The following is a 17,976-nucleotide window of genomic DNA, read 5'->3' as shown; positions in this document are numbered from 1 at the left end:
GGCTCGAGGGGCCGATTTCTGCTATTATGTTAAGGTGCTTGGCCGTGCAGCACTCAAGGTCCCGGGCAACCGGCACTCCAGCTTCTAAATGGAAAAAAACGCACATAAGCGGAATTTTGCATTTGCTGCACAGCCTGTTAAAGGGGCCCCGTGGCCCAAAAGAAATGGAGGGAGCATTGGTCCTGCAGTGTTTTTCCCCTCTCCCTGTGGGGGAAGTGCCCGGGCTCCACCCAAGGGCTGTCTATCCTCTGTGGTATGACTTGAAATCAGAAGCTCACTATGTGGGGGAATCGCAGGCACAGACCTGCGCCCCCGCCCCCCCCCCCCGGCCTCCAGCGCATCGCTCTGTGGTGCAATGTGCACAGCATCCCTGCTTGGGAGCCTCAAAGAGGACACTGGGCTCGTGGCCCAAAAATGAAGAGCTACTGAGCAACACCGGTCGAAGCAAATAAATGGGAATCTCCATCCCACAAATTGGGAGATTCCGGATGGTGCGCAGCCTTTAATCAAACTGATGAGTGCTCCTGTGTCTTTCCCAAGCTGGCTCAGAGGATCACGAAGAGCTGGTTAAGGCGTTGGCTCTGATAAAGGACACGATAACGGAGGTGGACGAGAAGGTGAGCGTGTGCGAGAAAGCTCGGCGTTTGAAGGAAATTGCGAATCGGACGGAACCCAAGTCGATAGCCAAGCTCAAGAATGGGAACACCTTCCGTAAAGTGGACATGTTGCGACCGAAGAGGAGACTTTTACACGAAGGAGTCGTCTGCTGGAAGACTGCGTCTGGGCGGCTAAAAGGTAGCAATCTCTTTCTATTTACAACTTCTGTTCAAAGGCAGCCGACTGTAACATTTTCCGTGGCAGGATTGGTAACCTATATGACACACTGCGACAAGAGTGAAATCCAATTGGGAGACTGGACCTGACCTGGTCGCTGCAGCCTCGGTTTCTTGATCCCAATAATCGGGAAAGTAATGAAATCAATAACCATAAAAAAAAACTGGAAGAGTAATAAATGACAGGTTCCAAATTGATGTTTGGAAGCCATATTGTGTATTAGTCCAGATTTTCCAATTGGCATTTTAACGCCAGTGTTACCTTGTTTGTTTTAGAAGTTTATTGCCAGTGTTAAATAATGTTGATCAGAAAATGTACCAAGAAGGCCTTTGATAAAAGTACTGCACGAGTGGCTTCTGTGCAAACTGAGATTGGTAGGTTTCGGAGATGAGACGTAGACTGTAATTGGGTAATTGAAGGGAAGAAGCAGGGTGTAGTTATAAGGGGTGGGGGGGGGATAGTGAGCAGGGCTCCATCAGGAGACTGTGCTGGGACATAAATTATCTGGTATTGTAATCTCTGTAAAGTAAGAAATAAAGAACTTGCATTTATATAGCAGCTTTCCCATCGTTAGTCCATCCAAAAGTGGTGCAGTTTATGCACAGCAAGGTTCCAAACAGAAAATGGGACTTTTTATTCGATCACGGATGTGGGCAAGGCTGGCATTTATTGCCCATGAACAACTAAGTGGCTCGCTGGCCCATTTCAGAGAGCAGTTACAACTCATCCACAATTGCTTTGGGTCTGGAGTCACATATAGATCAGACCAGGTAAGGTCCAGGTCCGATTTCCTTCCCTAAAGGAAATTAATGAACCAAATGAGTTTTTACGACAATCCAGTAGTTTCATCGTCTTCTTTACTGATAACTAGCTTTTTTTTTAAATTCCTGATTTATTTAATTGAATTTAAATTCCCCAGGGATTTGAACTTGTGTCTCTGGATCATTAGTCCAGGTCTCTGGATCACTAGTCAAGTAACATAACCATTATGTTACCATTCCCTTAAAACTGATCTGTTTTTGGTGGTCGTTTGGGAATAAATATTGGACAAGTCACCAAAGTGATGGGACCTTTCCCGTCCACCTGAATAAAGAGACGGGGGTCTGGGTATGACTTCTCATCTGAAGGATAGTATCTCTGATAATGCTGCACTCCCTCTGTACTACTTCCATCCTATGTCACATGGTTAAATTCATAGTGGGGCTTGAACCCACAATCTCTTTACACAGTGAGCTGACAATTGACAGGTAACAGCAAGCAAGGGGGAGCATGGACTCGCGAAAGGAGCCAAAATCTTACAAAGAAAGCACAACAGAATTCGTACCTGGGCTGATTAATGGCAAATGAAGTTTAATAGGGGACTAATACTGCATAGTGGCATTAAAAATGGGGAACATGTGCTCCATGGACGGGATACAACTTGGCAAGAGGGAAGTTGGAAGAGACGCTCGAGACCCCCAGGACTGGGGAGGGGTTGAAATTCCAGAACAATTTCTGCCATTTTCTGTTCTAAATTAGAAACCAGGTTGTCTGGGTTTTTTTTGCCGGGGTGTGGGGAAAATCGACATTTTATTAACCATTTCTCTGTGCCATCTCTCCTTAGATATTCTGGCCCTCGTTTTGTCAGATGTGATTCTGCTACTTCAGGAAAAGGACCAGAAATTCACGTTCGCTACAGTGGTAAGTGTTGAGTGGTGGTGGGTGAGGTGGGGGGGAGGGGAGGGAGGGAGATAGATAGATAAGGGCAACCGACTGCCCGAGCTCTCTCTCCCTGTTTGTGGACTGAGGATATGTGCCAAGGCATCAGCACTTCTAATGTATTTCCTCTCCTCCTTGAAGGAGCTGAGTCCGTCATGCTTGGGGTATGTATTGTTCCATGGGTACTGACAGTTCTCCAGTATCTTGTCCACACACCTGCTCTTGGATAAGCCCCGACAGTGAAGGGTCGATTCTAACCCTGGGCGCTCGGCGGGCAGTTAAAATGGCCGTACTTGAGGGTGAGTCACCAAGGGCGAACCTGGCACACCTTCGAGTCTTGCTCGAGGGCAGTGGTGGAGGAGAGCCAGCAGGCCAGCTACTCGCTCCGCAATCTGAGGGCGGCAGAAGATTGTAGGAAAAAAGGATTTTTTTTTTTTTTTAAGTTTCCGTTACTGGCTTCTTGTCTGTTTTGAGTTAACATACAGGTACAGCAAGCAATTAAGAAAGCAAATGGTATGTTGGCCTTTATTGCAAGAGGATTTGAAAATAAAAGTAGACATCTTATTGCAATTATTATAGGGCCCTGGTGAGACCGCACCTGGAGTATTGTGTACAGTTTTAGTCTTCTTACCTAAGGAAGGATATACTTGCCATAGAGGGAGTGCAACGAAGGTTCACCAGACTGACTCCTGGGATGGGGGGATTGTCCTATGAGGAGAGATTGGGTAGACGAGGCCTATATTCTCACGTTTGGAAGAATGAGAGGCGATCTCATTGAAACATACAAAATTCTTACAGGGCTTGACAGGGTAGATGCAGGGAGGATGTTTTCCCCCTGGCTGAGGAGTCTAGAACCAGGGGTCACAGTCTCAGAATAAGGGGTTGGCCAATTAGGACTGAGATGAGAAGAAACTTCACTGAGGGCTGTGGAGGCTCAGTCTTTGAGTATATTCAAGGCTGAGATCGATAGATTTTTGGATATTAAGGGATATGGGGGCAGTGCAGGAAAGTGGAGTTGAGGTAGATCAGCCATGATCTCATTGAATGTCCGAGCAGGCTCGAGGGGGCCGAATGGCCGACTCCTGCTCCGAATTATTCTGTTCTTTGCGCTCGCCCTAACTCGGGTCTCCGCACCTCCCAACCCCTCAGGACCAGAAGCCGGCTGGCATCTCACTGCACAAGCTGATCGTGCGGCAGGTGGCCAACGAGGAGAAGGGAATGTTCCTCATCAGTGCCTCCGACGAGGGCCCCGAGATGTACGAGATCCACACCAACTCGAAGGAGGAGCGCAACATGTGGATGGTGGTCATCAGGGACGCAATAGACAGGTTAGCACGGCCCTGCAAGCTCTGCTTCCATTCTGAGGTGCGAAAGTATTGGACCAAAGATTGTGGTCTCTCCGGGTGCGTACGATGTGTGCATGTGCACCCGAAGAGGCCTCGCAAATGGCGTTTCTCTGCTCACGATGCGCACGCTCAGAGTACAAGCTATTTGCCCAACTCTGGCCCACCAAACGTCCTTCAAACTCTCACGCCTGGTAAAAGCAGGTGTATAGCCTACTTTTACCAGCGTAAGAGTTTTAAAACATTGAAAATTTTAATTTAATCAATAATTTTTATATTAAAAGCCCTGTCCATTAAGGCAAGTTTAGTTTTAACCCCATTCAAAAAAAAATTTTTTTTTTTTTCTAAAACATTTAATTGCAGTTCATTTTAAATGTGAGGTGTTTTTTTTTATTGTGCTGTCTCTTGTTTTTGGGGGGTATTTTCATTGATAGTAATGGGAGCTCGTACAAATGGAGTTCCCATTATCAATGAGAATACTAGATGTTCATTTGTGGTCCAGGCCCACGTGATCCCAGGATATGGACACGTACCTGGAAGACTTGTTCCTGTGCGCTGGACTGTGAAACTAGGCCTCCGACCGCAATCCTATCGGGACCACCGGGTATTTTCATTAAGAAATTTCCGGTTGGAGGTGTTCGCTACCGAAGGAGCCTTCCGACCGCAGTTTTCCCTCTGTTTTCTGGTGACACCATTAATTGGAGAGCAGTGCCAACCAATGTTCCCTCGAAGTGTGTTTGGTCCTGCAGGGTCTCTTTAAGGGGCTGCGCGGGGCCATTCAAAATACTGCACGTGCGCGGCTTTTGTATTTAAATGCCGCGGTGCGGGTTCCCTGGAGCGCTGAGCGGCTGCACAGCTTCGAGAACATTGGTGCCAACCCACGGGGACCTCCCTTTGCAATCCCCATCGCTGATCTCTTCCTACACCTGTCACACAAAATAGTATCTCTTAAAACATGAATTTTACTTTAATTGGCCATTTGGACTGTTAACTTGCTCGGGTTGCTGCCCCTAGCTCCCCCTCCACTCACCCGCCCACTGGATCAGGGCCATGTAACTGTTGAGTTTCCCCCCTCCCTTCCCCCCCCCCCCCTCTCACCTGTTGGGCCCGTGTCAAACGCTCAATATATTGATCCCTGGCCAATATTTATCCCTCAACCAACATCACTAGAACAGCTTGTCTGGATATTCTGACGTTGCTGTTTGAGGCAACTTGCCGAGCACAGATTGGCTTGCCGCGTTTCCTGCATTACGTAAGAACATAAGAATTATGAGCAGGAGTAGGCCATTCGGCCCCTCAAGTCTGCTCCGCCATTCAATAAGATCATGGCTGATCATCGACCTCAACTCCACTTTCCCACCCGATCCCTATATCCCTTGATTCTCCGAGAGTCCAAAAATCCATCTATCTCTCATCCTTGAATATACTCAATGACTATACCCTTTGGGATAGAGAATTCCAATGATTCACAACCCTCTGAGTGAAGAAATTCCTCATCTCTGTCTTTAAAGGCCGACCCCTTATCCTGAGACTGTGTCCCCTAGTTCGAGACTCCCCGGCCAGGGGGAAACAACCTCTCGGCATCTACCCTGTCAATCCCCTTTCAATGAGATCACCTCTCGTTCTTCTTAACTTCAGAGTATCGGCCCAATCTACTCCATTGCAACAGTAACTACACTTCAAAAGTATTTCGTTGGCTGTGAAGTGCTTTAGGGTGTCGGTCGTGAAAGTCGCTATATAAATGGGTCTTTTTAAAACATTTCTTTAACAAGGCAGAAACTGCCATCTCTCAGCAACTATGCCTGCCGCAGCTGCAGACAAGACCTGCTGACTTCTGTTTCTGCTTCCCCCCCACCCCCTCTCAGGTACCCGATGGAAGAGGCGGCGGCCCTTGGTGAGCAAGAGGAAGAACGACAACAGGATGAGAGAAGAGCAGCCCGAATCAAAGAGCTCCAACGTAAGATGATGTTGCGGGGAAGCTGCCTCTTGGGGCTCTGATACAAAATAGTTCTGTTCTTTTTCTTTTCCTAACTCCCGTTGAAGTGAAGTCGTCTGTGGGGTGGGGAATTTAGAACATCTTTCACTTCAGGCACCCAGATTTGTGGGCACTGAACCATGCTGGTGGGAACAGGTACCAGCACCTCATACAGTATTTTACTGTGGGGAGGCATCACAGCCAAACGCAGTCCTGTCCTTGCACGATAACTGCGTGCGTGCACTTTCTACGGGAGAAGCACTGGACAGTGCTCAGGAGTGGAAGCCTCCCTCTCTCTAGCTCAGGGCCACTGTTGAACTGTTACCACCCTTCCCGCTCGCCGCCTGGGATCAGCTATCTCGGGCACAGACCTGGGGGATTGACCCCGGGCTGTGTGGCGTAGTGCTGTACTGGGTGCACTGTTCCTGGTGCATGAATCCCAAAAAGTTAGTTTGCAGGTGCAGCGGGTAATCAGGAAGGCGAATGGGATGTTGGCCTTCATTGCGAGAGGGATGGAGTACAAAAGCAGGGAGGTCCTGCTACAACTGTACAGGGTATTGGTGAAGCCACACCTGGAGTACTGCGTGCAGTTTTGGTCACCTTACTTAAGGAAGGATATACTAGCTTTGGGTGGGGTACGGAGACGATTCACTAGGCTGATTCCGGAGATGAGGGGGTTACCTTATGATAGATTGATAAGACTGGGTCTTTACTCGTTCAGAAGGATGAGGGGTGATCTTATAGAAACATTTAAAATAATGAAAGGGATAGACAAGATAGAGGCAGAGAGGTTGTTTCCAGTGGTCGGGGAGACTAGAACTAGGGGGCACAGCCTCAAAATACGGGGGCGCCAATTTAAAACTGAGTTGAGGGGGAATTTCTTCTCCCAGATGGTTGTGAATCTGTGGAATTTTCTGCCCAGGGAAGCAGTTTGAGGCTAGCTCATTGAATGTATTCAAATCACAGATAGATTTTTAACCAATAAGGGAATTAATGGTTATGGGGAGCGGGCGGGTAAGTGAAGCTGAGTCCACGGCCAGATCAGCCATGATCTTGTTGAGGGGCTAGATGGCCTACTCCTGTTCCAAATTCTTATGTTCTTATGTTCCAGCCGAGCTGCGCAGAGGTCTGGGGGTCCTGCGCAGGCTGCTTGCCGGCTTTGCAACGGGGAAAAAAACCGCGCGTGCATGGAGATTTGAGTGGGATGCGCAGCCTGTTAAAGGGCTCGTGCACCCCCAAAAAAATATCTTCCCCATTGGCCAGGTGGTTCCTTTAAACGCAGTCCGGTCGGGGGAGTTGCCATCTTGTTAATTTGAGGGTGTCATGCTTTGGATCGTAGCATTATGTAACCCGGCGAAGTGATTGGGGCGGTTTCACGTGAACAGCTCCTTGCTGAGTTCTCATCCGTCCCACTTCTAGAGCATCTGAGCACGAAGGACGAAGTAGTCAGGCGGGCCCTGAATGAAAAGTTGGAGATTTACAGCGATATAGCAGAAATCAACGGTTATCTGGACACGGCAAGGCCTCGTTTGCTTCTTCGAGCCGACACCTTGGAGTCTCAGCGGGGAGATGACGTCCTTACTGCAGTACTGAAAGAGAGTGAGTGGGAGCGCTGTGTCCGGATCTAACGGGACTGGGGTCAGTGATTTTAAGAAGGCGGCTGTGTCACAAGAACCCTATCTTTTGGTTAATGCAGTTGCAAGGCTAGTCAGTGACTTCTGCACAGACCTCCACCCAGCGTACCTGAATAATAAAGGCCATCACTCAAATGCCAGTCCTCTAATCCTTGTTTTATCCTCCATCCCCACAGCTCCCCCACCCCCCCTTTCCTCCACTCCTATTCTAAAGGCATTGATACTCTGGCACGGCCATTCTTCATGTGGAAGTGGGCATTAGCAGACTATTTGACTATGGGTGGGGGGTGGGTCGGGGTGGGGGGGGGGCGGGGGGGGTGGGTGGTCATCACAACTGAAACCGGGCTTTGGTCTCATTTTTAACCCAGTGCGCTGAGGCAAATTGTTGCCTCCTGCCACCCTGGCTAAGTTCTGCTAACTCGCCACTGACTTGGCACCCAACCTTGATCTGTACCTCACCAAGCTCTGCGTTTACCCGTGAGCCATTGGAGAGGGGGCTTGCTATTTTTTTTTATATTGAACTCTTGGACGAGCAAGAGTAGCGGAAGGTGAAAACCTCACTGTCGAAACGTCTGTCCCGTTACATTTTACCCATGAAATTGACAAAACAAGTGCCTCTCTGCTCGGCTATCCTATTGATTTTCTGTCCAGCCCCCAGAAATGTGTTTTAAAATGTCTTGAATTGTAATTTTAAAAAGTTTAAATTTAAAAAAAAAATCTTCCCCTCGATTCATGGAGGTGGATATTGCGGGTCTCCTCTCCAGGAACTGGCCTTAGACCAGTGCAATCTGTCTCTAATAGCGGGCGTTTGCTGTAGCGTGAGCACCAATTCAGGTCAGCCAGGATCTAACTGAGTGGTGGAAGAGAGACTGAATGGCCGACTCCTGCATATATTTTCCAGCGACCAATTTCAAACATTTAAAGGAGAATGCCTTTTCCAGTCATGTCCACTTGTGTATATTCATTGTACAAGTTGCAGCCCGCCTTTCAGGAAACATACAAAAAGCTTAATGGTCTCTTCTTATCAGTGATACCCCCCTCCCTGCCCTGCCCCTCTGTTGGGTGGTGTAACCTTACACACTGTTCCCTCTCCCCCAAACACTAGGAATGTTAACTCCCAGAGGAGGCAAACAAAACCAACTACAGCAACTTGCATTTATATAGTGCCTTTGACATCGTAAACCGTCCCAAAGCGCTTCATAGGAATGTTCTAAAACAAAATGTGATATCGAGCCACATGCAGAGAAATTAGGGCAGGTGACCAAAAGCTTGGTCAAAGAGGTAGGTTTTAAGGAGCGCCTTAAAGAAGAAGGAGGAGTAGAGAGAGGTTTAGGGTCGGAAATCCAGAGCTTGGGGCCCAGGCAGTGAAGACATGGCCGCCAATGGTGGAGCGATGGAAATCAGGGATGTTCAGGGTACCAGAATTAGAGGGGCACAGATATCTCTTGGGGGTGGGGGGGGGGGGGGGGCTGTTGTGGAGCCAAGTCAAGAAAGAAGCCAGCAGGCATTCTTTGTGAATAGTGTCTTTGTTTGCTATTCATGCACACTAAATGTTACAGCGTTTAGAAAGGCGGGGGACTGGCCACTGTGAGCGCAGACTGTCGGGGAGGGGGGAGGGGGGGGTCTTTTCCCAAGTCCTGCATAACGAGCATGACCTTTCACCCTTCCAGTTGAGAACCTTCAGAACCTGATTGCCACTCGGCCCAGCAGCATAAGCTGGCAGTCGGAGGACAGCTTGGGGTCCTCGGGGTTGCCACGACGAGCGGAGACTTTCGGAGGCTACGACAGCAGTTGCGCCGTTCCGAGCAAAGGTAAGTTGGGCTGGCCGTGGCCAGCGGCTCCGTGGAAGTTGCAGCGTGGTCTCTCGTTTCAGGTCTCCAGTTTTCCCATTCTCGGCTTCTCTCTCCACTCTCAGATGGCTCCATCAAGAAAAAGTCGAACACTCTGTCTTCTAGCAGCGAGCTGAAGGTGAAGGAAAAGGCCGGTTCTCGGGCGAACTCCGATCCCCAACTGCAGGACATGTGCAGCGAGAGCGAGAGTGCACAGACGGTATGGTAACCCTAAAGAGCCTTTAGCGTTGAGTTTTCATCCCCGTGTCCACCATGTTTCCCATTACTTCCCCAACAATAAGCTCTATTGTGCTGACCTTTGACGGGCAGTCAATGCATTCCCCTTCCTAGCTGATGAATGGTGCAAATAGTAATTATCCTGTATATCACAGAAATCACGAATTGCATAGAAATTACAATAGGCCATTCAGCCCAACTAGTCCGTCTTGGTGTCAATCTCCACGTGAGCATTATGCCTAATCCCGTGTGGCCCCCGCACTCCTGGCTGCCCTCCCACATTCTACCCTACGTAAACTTGAGGTCATCCAAAACTCGGCAGCCCATGTCCTAACTCTCAGCAAGCCCTGCTCACCCATCACCCCTGTGCTCGCTGACCTTCATTGGCTCACGGTTGAGCAACGCCTTGTTTTCAAAATTTCTCACCCTTGTTTACATATCACTCCATGGCCTCACCCCTCCCTATCTCTGTAATCTCCTTCAGCCTCACTACCCCACACCCCCCACCCCCGAGATGTCTGCTTTCATCAAATTCTGCCCTCTTGAGCATCCCTGATTTTAATCGCTCCACCATTGGTGGCCGTGTCTTCAGCTGCCTAGGCCCCAAGCTCTGGAGCTCCCTCCCTAAACCTCTCCGCTCTTTACCTCTCTTTCCTCCTTTTAAGACGCTCCTTATAACCTACCTCTTTGACCAAGCTTTTGGTCACCTGCCGTAATTTCTTATGTGGCTCGGTGTCAAATTTATTTGTTTTGTCTTCTAACACTCCTGTGAAGCGCCTTGGAATGTTTTACTACATTAAAGGTGCTATTTAAATACAAGTTGTTGCCGCCGCCCTGTTCCCATATCCCTTTATTTCCCTTTCCTTCAACCACCTATCTAACCCACTCTGAAATGTTGACTCTGTCTCTGCGACAGTCACTAACTCCACCAATTTATTCCAACGCCCCACAACCCTCTGTGTAACAGTTCCTCCTGCTCTGTCCTAAACCTCCTGCATTTAATCTTGTATCTATGGCCCCTTGTCCGAGTGATTGACCCCTCCATCACTAGAGTCTGTTTCTCTCTACTCTGTCCCATCCCGTCATGATTTTAAACACCTATCAAATCACCTTGCGTAACCTCCTGTTCTAACAAAAACAGCCCCAATGTTTTGAACACTAACAATAACTGTTATTTTTTTCTCCTCCCTGATCAGGGGTAAGAGTCAATTGTAGCAGCCCTGCCACTATCTTAGTTCAGATAAGCTAACCGAGCATACCAGGGACTCGACATAGGAACTTGCGTGTCTGTGTGGCTCAGCTACTGATTGAGTCAGCAGGGGAGGCTGCAGGAAAGCAAATGGTGTGTTGGCCTTTATTACAAAAAGATTGGAGTACAAGAGTGAAGAAGTCTTATTGCAGATATATAGGGCCCAAGTTTCCACAAGAAAAAAAACGAGCGCCCCTCCGAGCTGGGCGCCCGTTTTTCGTGCCTAAAACGGCGCCTAAAAAAATCCTCGGTATTCTCCACCTTACTTGCAGGTCCTCTGGCCCTCGGTGCAGCCAGCACGAGCTGTGGGGGGGCGGAGCCAGGTCCCTGTGCTGAAAACAGTGCCGGGACCTCTGCACATGCGCTACAGTGGGCATGCAAGTGCAGTAGCTCCAGGCGCTGAACTGTGGGAGGGGCCCGAAGCACGCAGCCCCTAGCCCTGGCTGAATGGCCTCACTGGGGCTGCGTGAATGAGGCTCCTCCCACGGCCAGCTCCTACTCCCCCGCCCCGGACCCGACACCCGCTCCCCCCTGCCTCCGGACCAGACCCGACACCCGCAAACCCTCCCGACCAGACCCGACACCCGCTCCTCTCCGCCCCCCGACCCGACACCCTCTCTCCCTCCCTCCCTCCCTCCCTCCCTCCCTCCCTCCCTCCCTCCCTCCCTCCCTCCCTCCCTCCCTCCCTCCCTCCCTCCCTCCCTCCCTCCCTCCCTCCCTCCCTCCCTCCCTCCCTCCCTCCCTCCCTCCCTCCCTCCCTCCCTCCCTCCCTCCCTCCCTCCCTCCCTCCCTCCCTCCCTCCCTCCCTCCCTCCCTCTCTTTCCCTCCCTCTCTTTCCCTCCCTCTCTTTCCCTCCCTCTCTTTCCCTCCCTCTCTTCCCCCTCTCCCTCCCTCCCTCTCTTCCCCCTCTCCCTCCCTCCCTCTCTTCCCCCTCTCCCTCCCACTCAGCGACACGAACGGCTGCAGAATTCTCCCTGGCTGAAGCACTTTCACACAGGTAGGAAGATGGTTTATTTAATCTTTTCTTGGCTTATAAATGTTTATTCAGGTTGGATTTATTTGTATAATATTTGTAGAAGTATAAGTAAGGATTTATTGTAGAATTTAATGAGTTCCCTTTCCCCCTCCCCCCCCCACCTCGTTCTGGACGCCTAATTTGTAACCTGCGCCAGATTTTTTTTAATGTGTAGAACAGGTTTTTTCAGTTCTACAAAAATCTTCACTTGCTCCATTCTACTTTAGTTTGAAGTACGTTTTCATTGTGGAAACTTTCAAATCAGGCGTCAGTGGCCGGACACTCCCCCTTTTGAAGAAAAAATTCTGTTCCAAAGTAGAACTGTTCTACCTGACTAGAACTGCAGAAAAAAAAATGTGGAGAATTGCGATTTCTAAGATAGTCCGTTCTCCACCAGTTGCTCCTAAAAATCAGGCGCAAATCATGTGGGAACTTGGGCCCATAGAGCCTTGGTGAGCCCACGCCTGGAGTACTGTTGTACAGTTTTAGTCTCCTTACCTAAAGAAAGGATATACTTGTCTTAGAGGGAGTGCAACAAAGGTTCACTAGACTGATTCCTAGGAGGGGGAGGATTGTCCTAATGAGGAGAGATTGAGCAGAGTTTAGAAGAATGAGAGATGACCTCAATGAAAAGGGCTCATGGCTTATGGGGTAATATATTAGCATGGGTAGAGGGTTGGTTAATGGACAGAAAATAGTCGGGTCATTTGGCAGGCTGTAACTGGTGGGATGCTGCAAGGATCAGTGCTTGGATCTCGGCTATTTACAATCTGTACTAATGATTCAGATTAAGGGACCGAGTAGAATATATCCAAGTTTGCTGACAATACAAAGCTAGGTGGGAAAGCAATCTGTGAGGAGGACAGAATGAGGCTGCAAAGGGAAAAAGACAGGTTTAAGTGAGTGGACAATAAGGTGGCAGACGGAGTATAACGATAGGAACTGTTAGGTTACTCACTTCGGTAGGAAGAATAGAAAAACAGAATATTTTTTCAAATGGTGAGAAACTATTGAGAGATCTGAGTGTCCTTGTACAGGAAACACGAGTTAGTATGCATGTACAGCAAGCAATCAGGAAGGCAAATGGTATGTTGGCCTTTATTGCAAGGGAGTTGGAGCATAAGAGTAAGGAAGTCTTACTACAATTCTACGTGGCTTTGGTGAGACCACACCTGGAGTACTGTGCATAGTTTAGGTCTTATCTCTGAAAGGACATAATTGCCTTAGAAGCAATGCAATGAAGGTTCACTAGATTGATCCCCGGGATGAGAGAGTTGTCCTATGAGGAGAGATTGAGTAGATTGGGCCTACACTCGACTTTAGAAGGATGAGAGGTGATCTCATTGAAACATATAAGATTCTGAGGGGGATTGACAGGATAGATGCTGAGAGGTTGTTTCCCTTGGCTGGAGAGTCTAGAACATGGGATAAGCGGTCGGCAATCTAAGTCTGAGATGAGGAGGAATTTCTTTACTCAGAGGCTTGTGAATCTTCTGCCCCAAAGGGCTGTGGCTGCTCAGTCATTAAGTGTATTCAAGGCTGAGATAGATGGATTTGTGGACTCTAGGGGAATCAAGGGATATGGGGATAAGTGGAGTAAGATCAGCCATGATCTCATTGAATGGCAGAGCAGGCTCGAGGGGCCGAATGGCCTACTCCTCCTATTTCTTATCTTCGTATTCTTTTCTCTAAAGGATCAAAATTACTAGTTCAGATTCGTAATGATTTTATCAGAGGGTGGGGCTGCATCATTTAAAATCTGGGGACAGGACAGAATAACGAAAGATGGGATTGTGACTCATTCTCCTAATTGCTTTGCCACTGATGAGAATTTAATGACCATCATATCTCCCACATTGAGACGTAGAAATGAGGGGCAGATTTTCCTTCCATAATTAGTCGGCATAGGTATAAAGTGGGGAAACGCGGTTAATCCGCGAGCATCAGTGCACAGGAGACGGGTAAAACTTCATTACTCTTGTACTCCAACCCCCTTTGCGCGGAGAGATTAACGTTTTAAATATCGGGCGTTTGGTGCCAGCATTAGCCGCAAGATTTTGCAGCAAGTCTTCCTGCCACTGCACTGGTCGGAGCAGATGTCGAATTGACCAGGTATTACAGAAGCCCCCATTTGGCCATTCTCTGACAGTGTCTAACTTGGTGATTCCATTCCCTCTCTTTCAGAGTGACCTGTCCCGGTGGTACAGCAATAGTAATAGCAGCGTGCTGCATGATGCAGAGGTAAGATTCTTTTGTGAATAAGTTTGATAAAACAGGGCAATGGAATCTGAAACTCAAATAATAAAAGGAAAGATATTTTTGTAATTGTTCAGAATGGGTATCTGTAGGTCTAAACGTTCACTCCCTCCACCACCGGCGCCCCCTGGCTGCAGTGTGTACCATCTACAAGATGCACTGCAGCAACTCGCCAAGGCTTCTTTGGCAGCACTTCCCAAACCCACGACCTCCACCACCTAGAGGGACAAGGGAAGCATGTGCCTAGGAACACCAAGTTCCCTGCCATCCTGACTTGGAAATATATCGGCTGTTCCTTCATGGTCGTTGGGTCAAAATCCTGGAACTCCCTCCCTAACAGCACTGTGGGAGCACCTTCACCACACGGACTGCAGCGGTTCAAGGAGGCGGCTCACCACCACCTTCTCAAGGGATGGGTTATAAGCTTTTCCAGTGACGCCCACATCCCGTGAATGAATTTAAATATATATATTTTTTTTATAATATAATAGCAAGACCAATATTCCCTGTAAGTTGCGCAGCGCTCCAGGAACCGCACGCAGCCGGCTTTTCAATGACAAACGGCGCGTGCGGGGTACTTTGCATGGCCAGCACAGCCCCTTAAAGGGCTGCGTGACGCCAAACAAAGTTACAGGCAACATTGGGCAGGATCCAACCAAGTTTGCAAAGAGTAGGAGAGATGATGAAATAAATGAAGCAGTAATGGTGAGGTGTCACCAAACGTGGGTTTTAAAAGCCTGTTGGAGGAAGAGAAAACTCTGGGGGGGGTGGATAGAATGGGGGGGGGGGGGGAAGAGGTGAGAAGGGATGGTTTGGGGGGGATAGATGGAGGGGGGATTGATTAGTGGGGGGTTTGGATTGATTAGTGGGGGGGGTTGGATTGATTAGTGGGGGGGGGGAGGGATGGATTGGGGGGGGGGGGGTGAAAGATGGATGGATTGGGGTGAGGGGATGGATGGATGAGGGGAATGAGGAGATCTGTGATTTTCAGGTCTTGAGAAAGAATGTTAAAGTGGGAGATGAGCGATTTGAGTCACTGGTTTACCACATTTAGGATGGAAGAAGGGTGTATTGGGCAATACATTTGCAGCTTATGAGGAGCAAGAGGGGACTGTGGAAAAATGTACAGACTTGGCAATAAAACCGACCCGCAGGAAAATAGCACTTTAGGCAAACTTTGATCTAAACAGTAAGGTTCTCAATGTAGGAAATTTACCTAATTTGTCTTTCTAACAGATGTCTGTTTTTCTCTCTAGTTGGCACAGAGCGTGCAGTTGCTGACTCATCTGCTGTACAAGCTGAAGGTAAGTGTTTTAACATAATTCTGCTAGAACAAGGTCAGAACATGGACACAGATGAGTAAGGGCATTCACCCCATCATAGCACATCCATCCAGTGAGCACCTGTAATCCTCCCACCCCACTCTGTCACAGCATCAAGGGATAACTAAATCAGTTCAGGGTTTTGCTGGCCCAACTGTATCCAAGAGTCACCCTTTGAATGAAAGACTGGCTGATATCCATTCACTACGTTGAACTTTGTGCCCCCTTGTCTGACTCACACAGTTAAATACTTTGAAGAAGTAACAGAAAGAATGGATAAATGTAATGCAGTAGATGTAATATATTTAAATTTCTAAAAGGCTTAAAACAAAAGAATTAGGAGCAGGCATAGGCCATTCTAATTGCACTGGAGAGGGTACAGAGGAGATTTACGAGGATGTTGCTGGGAGTGGAGAATCTTCGCGATGAGGACAGATTGGATAGGCTGGGTTTGTTTTCCTTGGAACAGAGGAGGCTGAGGGGAGATCTCATTGAGGTGTATAAAATTATGAGGGGCTTAGATAGAGTGGATAGAAAGGGCCTATTTCCCTTAGCAGAGGGGTCAACAATCAGGTGGCATAAATTTAAAGTAATTGGCAGAAGGTTTAGAGGGGATTTGAGGGGAAATTTCTTCACCCAGAGGGTTATATGGGGTCTGGAACTCATTGCCTGAAAGGGTGGTAGAGGTAGAAACGCTCACCGTATTTAAAAGGATGTGTACTTGAAGTGCCGTAACTTGCGGGGTTACGGACATCGAGCTGGAAAGTGGGATTAGGTTGAATAGCCTCTTGTTGGCTGACACGGACACGATAGGCCGAAATGGCCTCCTTTCGTGCTGTAAACTTCTATGATTCGGCCCCTTGAGCCTGCTGTGCCATTCAATAAGATCATGGCTGATCTTTTACCTCAACTCTGCTTTCCTGCACTATCCCCATCTTGTGATGATGCCCCTAGAGTCCAAAAATCTATCGATCTCAGCCTTGAATATACTCAACGACTCAGCTTCCATAACCCTCTGGGGTAGAGAATTCCAAAGATTCACCACCCTCTGAGTGAAGAAGTTTCTCCTCATCTCATTCCTAAATAGCTGACCCTTTATTCTGAGACCGTGACCCTGGTTCTAGACTCCTCAGCGAGAGGAAACATCCTCCCTACATCTACCCTGACGCGCCCTGTCAGAATTTTAAACGATTCAGTGAGATAATGTTTTGATGTACTGGCGAATGATACTTAAAGGGTTGACGGTGGATAGGCAATGGCAAACATTTATAGATCACGTGGATGAACTTCAACAATTGTACATCCCTGTCTGGAGTAAAAATAAAACGGGGAAGATCGCTCAACCGTGGCTAACAAGGGAAATTAAGGATAGTGTTAGATCCAAGAAAGAGGCATATAAATTGGCCAGAAAAAGCAGCAAACCTGAGGACTGGGAGAATTTAGAATTCAGCAGAAGAGGACAAAGGGTTTAATTAGGAGGGGGGAAATAGAATACGAGGGGAAGCTTGCAGGGAACAAAAACTGACTGCAAAAGCTTCTATAGATATGTGAAGAGAAAAAGATTAGTGAAGACAAACGTAGGTCCCTTGCAGTCGGACTCAGGTGAATTTATAATAGGGAACAAAAAAATGGCAGACCAATTGACCAAATACTTTGGTTCTGGCTTCATGAAGGAAGACACAAATAACCTTCTGGAAATACTAGGGGGCCGAGTGTCTAGTGAAAAGGAGGAACTGAAGGATATCCTTTAGGTGGGAAATTGTGTTGGGGAAATTGATGGGATTGAAGGCAGATAAATCTCCGGGGCCTGATTGTCTGTATCCCAGAGTATTTAAGGAAGTGGCCCTAGAAATAGTGGATGCATTGGTGATCATTTTCCAACAGTCTATTGACCTAAACAGTTCCTATGGACTGGAGGGTAGTTAATGTAACACCACTTTTTAAAAAAAGGAGGGAGAGAGAAAATGGGTATTTATAGACTGGTTAGCCTGACATCAGTAATGGGGAAAATGTTGGAATCAATTATTAAGGATGAAATAGCACATGTGAAAAGCAGTGACAGGATCGGTCCAAGTCACTGGATTTGTGAAAGGGAAATCATGCTTGACAAATCTTCTGGAATTTTTTGAGGGTGTAACTAGTAGAGTGGACAAGGGAGAACCAGTGGATGTGGTGTATTTGGATTTTCAAAAGGCCTTTGACAAGGTCCCACATAAGAGATTGGTGTGCAAAATCAAAGCACATGGTATTGGGGGTAATGTACTGGCGTGGATAGAGAATTGGTTGGCAGACAGGAAGCAGAGACTCGGGATAAATGGGTCCTTTTCGGAATGGGGGGCAGTGACTAGTGGAGTGCTGCAGGGCTCAGTGCTGGGACCCCAGCTATTTACAATATACATTAATGATTTAGATGAAGGAATTGAGTGCAATATCTCCAAGTTTGCAGATGACGCTAAGCTGGGTGGCGGTGTGAGCTGTGAGGAGGACGCTAAGAGGCTGCAGGGTGACTTGGACAGGTTAGGTGAGTGGGCAAATGCATGGCAGATGCAGTATAATGTGGATAAATGTGAGGTTATCCACTTTG

At 48.1% G+C, this 17,976-nt stretch overlaps 1 protein-coding gene across 3 annotated transcripts in view; it reads left to right on the top strand.

Annotated features, from left to right (window-relative positions):
* Positions 1-17,976, top strand: part of arhgef18b (rho/rac guanine nucleotide exchange factor (GEF) 18b) — a 242,069-nt gene that overhangs the window by 208,082 nt on the left and 16,011 nt on the right. For all 3 annotated transcript variants that reach the window (XM_070873404.1, XM_070873405.1, XM_070873406.1), the window contains 9 exons: positions 541-795; positions 2,438-2,514; positions 3,682-3,860; positions 5,741-5,832; positions 7,270-7,449; positions 9,155-9,295; positions 9,400-9,533; positions 13,999-14,055; positions 15,327-15,374. In XM_070873404.1, coding sequence (XP_070729505.1) covers positions 541-795; positions 2,438-2,514; positions 3,682-3,860; positions 5,741-5,832; positions 7,270-7,449; positions 9,155-9,295; positions 9,400-9,533; positions 13,999-14,055; positions 15,327-15,374 — 1,163 coding nt within the window. The remainder of the gene's footprint in view (positions 1-540; positions 796-2,437; positions 2,515-3,681; positions 3,861-5,740; positions 5,833-7,269; positions 7,450-9,154; positions 9,296-9,399; positions 9,534-13,998; positions 14,056-15,326; positions 15,375-17,976) is intronic.

The sequence above is a fragment of the Pristiophorus japonicus genome, unplaced genomic scaffold (assembly GCF_044704955.1).
Source record: "Pristiophorus japonicus isolate sPriJap1 unplaced genomic scaffold, sPriJap1.hap1 HAP1_SCAFFOLD_465, whole genome shotgun sequence".
Classification (NCBI taxonomy): Eukaryota; Metazoa; Chordata; class Chondrichthyes; family Pristiophoridae; genus Pristiophorus; species Pristiophorus japonicus.
Note: the sequence above shows the minus strand (reverse complement) of the source record. Positions and strands in the feature narration are given on the sequence as shown.